At 42.2% G+C, this 6,496-nt stretch overlaps 1 protein-coding gene across 2 annotated transcripts in view; it reads left to right on the top strand.

Annotated features, from left to right (window-relative positions):
• The window catches only part of LOC138976115 (NADPH--cytochrome P450 reductase-like), a 56,500-nt gene that overhangs the window by 27,243 nt on the left and 22,761 nt on the right, over positions 1 to 6,496 (top strand). For both annotated transcript variants that reach the window (XM_070348940.1, XM_070348939.1), the window contains exons 2-4: positions 927 to 1,097; positions 2,808 to 2,865; positions 4,369 to 4,497. In XM_070348940.1, the coding sequence (XP_070205041.1) occupies positions 955 to 1,097; positions 2,808 to 2,865; positions 4,369 to 4,497 (330 nt within the window). In that variant the 5' untranslated portion in view covers positions 927 to 954. The remainder of the gene's footprint in view (positions 1 to 926; positions 1,098 to 2,807; positions 2,866 to 4,368; positions 4,498 to 6,496) is intronic.

Here is a 6,496-nt window from a genome sequence, read left to right as displayed (position 1 = left end):
ATCTGTGTAACACTTTATTGACCCATGATCTGAGCTGTTCACATATGAAGAGTCTTTAAATTTAATTAAAGTTCAGGTTCAAAACAGCTATTGTTTTCCATATACTTGAAGGAAGTGCATCAGTATGGGTTCAAGACTTTATGTATCTGTTGCAATTATTTGTACATGTATGATTCATAGGTGCTAGGCAGCTGTCACAATTATTTGTGTGTACATGCATGTGTAACTGTAAGTGTGACTGTGTGTGTGTGTGTGTGTGTGTGTGTGTGTGTGTGTGTGTGTGTGTGTGTACGTACGTGCGTGTTTGTAAGTAAGTGTGTGTGTGTGTGTTTTGATATCAAGGATCTGATCAACGATCCTTGATATCATCCTGACTTTGGTGAACTTTTGCAATACTGCAGCAGATATTGCTGTTTTCAGTTTCTCTTTCTTGTGATGTGTGCGCACAAGGGCTGGTATTACTATTAGCGCTGGCATGGAAAGCTTGGAATTACATGTATCAATCCTGGTCAGAAGAGTGTTATATCTAATCACAGGAGCTTGTATGAGAGCGTCACGCGTCGGTTTATCAATTTAGTATTACTAAATACTATACTAATACAAGGACTCAAACCAGTGGAAGACTCGCCTCGTTTCAAGCTAAATCATTTTCTGTACTGCATTCCCAAATATCTGAGGCTCAGACACTAACATAAAGGATGGAGTTTTTATTTCAAATTTAACAAACACAAAACCAGCATAACCAGCTTCGAGAAGGTTGCCCCCAGAGTGAGTGCTGTGTCAACATAAAATCAAGATGAGATGTTGAAATAAATATTGCCTTTCCTTGCCTTGCTGAAGCCCTGAAGGGGATGTTTCGTTTGTGTTTATCATGAAACGTTCCACAGTCTTAATTATGATCTTTCTTGTTGTGTGATTGTGTGCAGAAGCAGTGAGTGCCGAACAGGACACATAATGGCTGATGACATGGCAGGGGACAGTCTTTTCTCAATAGTGGATCTATTCATCCTCTCCGCAGCTGGCGGCTTTGCCGTCTACTGGTTCTTCATCCGCAACAAGAAGCAGGAACAGCCCACCTTCAAGAAACTCACAGTCACGTGAGTTGCATTCGTTTTGTCTTAATTCTCACAAAAGCGAAACAAGTGTGAGAAATGAAAAAGACGATACGAAGAACAAAGCCCGATGTTTCGACCCCAGAGTAGTCGAAACATCGTGCTTTGTTCTTCGTATCGTCTTTCGCCAAACTGTTACACGTGAGTACAGTATTGTGTCATACACGTAAAATTCCACTCGTGCAAAAAACACGAGTGTACGTGGGAGTTTCAGCCCACGAACGCAGAAGAAGAAGAAGTACAGTATTGTTAGGTCTTTCTAATTCTCTCAGGCTTTCTGGGACGGTGTGCAAAGGAAAGTGCACAGCAGGGTGGGACCCAAGCACTGGATCAGATTGGTTGAACTCTCAAACAGATCTCAGTTGAATCGATCCGTCCCAGTGTTTGGTTCCCACCTAGTTGGGTGTTCTTTCTCATCACGTGCACACCACCCCTGTTCTTTTTCTGGGTGCCTATGCTGCTATGCTAGTAAGAGAGATTTTGTGGGGGTTTCACGAGTGTAATTTTAAAGTACAGTGCTACTGTACCTCTATTTGAAAACGTCCCAATATCTGAAAAATATGTGTTCTTGGATATGTCCGAGTGTTAACAAATGCGTACGTGCGAGGTTGCAAGCGAGAACATGGTTGAATTGCATTTTGATAGTGCTTACGTACAGTAATCTGGAAAGTACACATTGTGCGCTTTCAGAGACAGCGGGACTTGTTTTCCAAACTTCTTAGTTTAGGGTGAAGTGACCCCCCAAAATAGGGTCAGTAGGTCAGCTTTTTTTTTACAGAAATTTTAATTTTATTTTTTTAAATTTAGTCGATTTTAAAGGAGGTTACTTCCCTTAGTCTCGGTATGGTTCGCAAAATGTGCCAATAATTTTTTAAATGAAAAAAAGTTTTATGGTCGGCGGGAAAAAATAGGGTCGGTCGGATTACCCTAAACCAGGGTTTAGTCTGGGAGAAAAAGGCAATGGGACATTTGTCCCCCTCAACCAAATTCCAATGGGACATAGTCAAAGGCAAGAAGCGCCAAAGAGGCCTGTACGCGTTTTGACCAAAGATGCAATATGGTGCAATATGGTGCCATCTGAGAATTAGCCGCTATATCGTGTTATGTGTGTGTGTGTTGTGTGTGTGTGTGTGTAATCCGATGTAAAGTGTCACATTTTGTGGCGCAATGGTACGTTATCTCAATGCACCCTTTGACGCACTGAAGGGAATTGTGATGGGACATTTTCAGATTTAATGCGCCAATGGCGCAGGGCGCACTAGTAAATGAAACCCTGCTAAACCAACATATATTTTTGTTTGGCCTTATGAAGACCTTGTAGTCTATGATTGTATGTATTGTGCAGTGTATCATGTGTGTTTGTGGAACCGGCACGGTTGGCCTAGTGGTAAGGCGTCCGCCCCGTGATCGGGAGGTCGTGGGTTCGAACCCCGGCCGGGTCATACCTAAGACTTTAAAATTGGCAATCTAGTGGCTGCTCCGCCTGGCGTCTGGCATTATGGGGTTAGTGCTAGGACTGGTTGGTCCGGTGTCAGAATAATGTGACTGGGTGAGACATGAAGCCTGTGCTGCGACTTCTGTCTTGTGTGTGGCGCACGTTATATGTCAAAGCAGCACCGCCCTGATATGGCCCTTCGTGGTCGGCTGGGCGTTAAGCAAACAAACAAACAAACAAAATGTGTGTTTGTGTTGCAGACCCATGCTGGAGAGACAGGAGAGCTCTATTGGGATCCTCAACAAGATGAAGAATCACGTGAGTTCACTTTTCTCTGCATGTTGAGTGTTGTATAAGTTGTCTTTATTTGCAAAGTTTGTCACAGCACAAGGCTGGACACGCTTGGTGCTTTATTCAGGCATAGACCATTTATCCTGGACCGCCAACTAGCTCTCTCTCCGCTCTTTCTCTCTATTACGAGGTAGCGGCCTCTCGCATTTAGGAACCTACGCTTACATGGCCTTTCAGAAATCAGGGGGATGTCATATCCGGTGTCGATTGTAAACATGGACAAAGTTGCTGAGGTAGGGAAGTTCTGAAAATGCTAAAATAAACTCAGCTAAAGTGCATATGGAACATGTTTTTCGATGAGTTTTGTTAAGTTTAGTTTGGAGTTTTGGAAAATCCAGTTCATTGTCACCTCCCATTGTCACAAGTAACTGGAGCGTGCTTTCTTTTCACTGTCTTCGAATCGCTGGCCTTTCAAACCGGACGCTAAGCGCCCCTGAAAGTCGAGCGTCGTAACCTCGAAGGGTCACGTGACGAGTTGGCGGTCCAGGCTATTTGGTCTATGATTCAGGGCTCCCCAAACTGTGCGTCTCTGCATCCTGTACCCACTAAAAGTGTGACACCTATAACAGAAACATTTGATCCGAAAAATTGACCAGATAGCCAAGTGGAGGTCCTTTAATGGTATAGAAAGTTTGCATGAAATGACACAGGAATGAATATTTTAGTTGGGGTACGAAAATGAATGCAATAATTTGTTGGCACAGTTTAGAAATTCATGGAAGGGGGGGGGGGGGGGGGAGGGGGTGTGTGTCCTGAGATGCACTAAACATGAAAGAGCGAGTCCAGGGACGCACTACATACCAACAATTACGCGTACTGTTGGTACCAATTGTCATAAAATGTTCTGCCAGATCTGTACTGATGCAAATTCAAGGAGTTAATCTAAGTAGTATGACCATAATCTTTGAGTTAAGAGCTCAGAGTACTTCGAAAAGTCGGTATTGAATTGAAACGAGCACTCCAAAGATCATGGGATATCGAGGAATGTGCTTTCCGAAAGCAAGAATACGAACCTCCTAGTCTTTGGACCCTCTAAAGTTTCACTGAAGGGGTCCAAGGACCCCTTGTCATTAAAGTTTGGGGTCCCGGGACCCTCAAGATGGAGTTGATATTTGGGGAGCCCTGTTTGTCTGTTCATTTGCTGATTTCTGTGTGTGTGTATCTGTGAGTGGAACTACAAGTGCTGTCAGTAATCAGGAAATAAAGCAAACATTGTGCGGCAGTATGACCACTAAATAAACTTGATGTAGATCGTGCAGAGCCACTATTTCCACGGCACACATACACACACTCATGTAGTCACATGTTTTGCCTGCTGTAGTTATGTTTTTGCTTCACCCAAGAAAATAATAGCATTTGCTGGTAACATTTGATAGTTTTGCTGCAAACGTTGATAGTTTTATTGTAGACACTTTATTACCTTTCATGGGGTTTCATTAAGACAGGATTGTTTATCTGTTTTGATGCCAGAATCGCAATGTTGTGGTGTTCTACGGCTCTCAAACGGGCACAGCAGAAGAGTTCGCCACGCGCTTAGCCAAAGATGCCAGTCGCTATGGAATGAAGGGCATGGTAGCCGACCCAGAAGAGTGTGAAATGGTAAGGGTTCATCTGTACCGAGAGTGGAGTGCAAGAGTACTTTTTGTGTACATGCACCCTGTTTGTGAGTGACTAGTGCGAAAAGCCTCTTTTTGTGTGTGCATGGTGTTTGTAGTTTGAAGAAATAGGTTGCACATGTTGTTTGGGTCCAAAGCTGGGACTGATAGTGAGGGCTGGTGTACTTAAAAGTATGGTAAGTGCATGTGTACTGGAAGTACCTGTATTGCACCAGTTGAAGCTGAGTACTTGCTGGAGATAAAATAAGTGGTTGTGTGGTTCATAAAGAAGGGAGTCTTGAAATGGAGCTAATGGCAAAAGTTACAGACATTACAAAGAGAAAGTCTTTGACATCAAGGTCTTAAAGGTGGTCGTCTACATTTTTGCTTTTTTTCAATAATCTTAAGGTCAGATTTCGATACAAATTTACGTCAAATGATGAATAAACCATGGGGAAAAAAGTTATAGAAAAAAAAATATATGTAAAAAAATATTTTATTTTTGGGTAGCGTGACTCACGCTTCCAATATTTTGTTTTCTGTTTGCTGAGAACATGTGCTTTGCCTAAAAATACTGACCAATCAAATTCATGTCACTATGCTTATAGCCACGCCCAAACAAGTGCAGCAACAGTTTGACACTGGAGCGCTGTCCAAGCTTTTTTTTTAAACGCACGAAATGCACGGGATTTGAGAGGAGTTTTGCGCTTGGCATTTTCCAAATAAGGATATCCTACTATGAGTGCTACGCTGGAATACTACAATGAATTTTCAAACGGCTACACTGGCTTCGTCTTTCCTGATCGAAAGGGGGTGTATTGTTGATATTTGTAGATAATAGACTCTGCATTTTAATGGTCAAATGGCGATTTCGGTATAAAAATGTAGACAAGGACCTTTAAAAAAAAAAGAGGTAATCTTAAAAGGAAGTCTGGGCGGGGATGTAGCTCAGTCGGTAGCGCGCTGGATTTGTATCCAGTTGGCCGCTGTCAGCGTGAGTTCGTCCCCACGTTCGGCGAGAGATTTATTTCTCAGAGTCAACTTAATGTGTGCAGACTCTCCTCGGTGTCCGAACACCCCCGTGTGTACACGCAAGCACAAGACCAAGTGCGCACGAAAAAGATCCTGTAATCCATGTCAGAGTTCGGTTGGTTATAGAAACACGAAAATACCCAGCATCCTTCCTCCGAAAACGGCGTATGGCTGCCTAAATGGCGGGGTAAAAAACCGTCATACACGTAAAATTCCACTCGTGCAAAAAACACGAGTGTACGTGGGAGTTTCAGCCCACGAACGCAGAAGAAAAAGAGGAAGTCTTAAAAGGGTCAAACAAAAGAAGACAAGTCGCGTATGGCGAAAATACAACATTTAGTCAAGCTGTCGAACTCACAGAATGAAACTGAACGCACTGCATTTTTTCAGCAAGACCGTATACTCGTAGCATCGTCAGTCCACCGCTCGTGGCAAAGGCAGTGAAATTGACAAGAAGAGCGGGGTAGCGGTTGCGCTGAGGAGGATAGCACGCTTTTCTATATCTCTATTCTTTTGAACTCTCTGAACGTGTTTTTAATCCAAACATATCATATCTATATGTTTTTAGAATCGGGAACGGACAAGGAATAAGATGAAGTTGTTTTTAAATCGATTTCGGAAATTTTATTTTCATCATAATTTTTATATTTTTTATTTTCAGAGCTTGTTTTTAATCCGAATATAACATATTCATATGTTTTTGGAATCAGAAAATTAAGAAGAATACGATAAACGTAGTTTTGGATCGTTTTATATAAAAAAAAAATTTTATTACAATTTTCAGATTTTTAATGACCAAAGTCATTAATTAATTTTTAAGCCTCCAAGCTGAAATGCAATACCAAAGTCCGGCCTTCATCGAAGATTGCTTGGCCAAAATTTCAATCGATTTGATTGAAAAATGAGGGTGTGACAGTGCCGCCTCAACTTTTACAAAAAGCCGGATATGACGTCATCAAAGACATTTATTA

This window comes from Littorina saxatilis, linkage group LG9 (genome assembly GCF_037325665.1).
Source record: "Littorina saxatilis isolate snail1 linkage group LG9, US_GU_Lsax_2.0, whole genome shotgun sequence".
NCBI classification, from domain to species: domain Eukaryota; kingdom Metazoa; phylum Mollusca; class Gastropoda; order Littorinimorpha; family Littorinidae; genus Littorina; species Littorina saxatilis.
The sequence above is the reverse complement of the archived record's forward strand: the minus strand, read 5'-3'. Positions and strand labels throughout refer to the sequence as shown.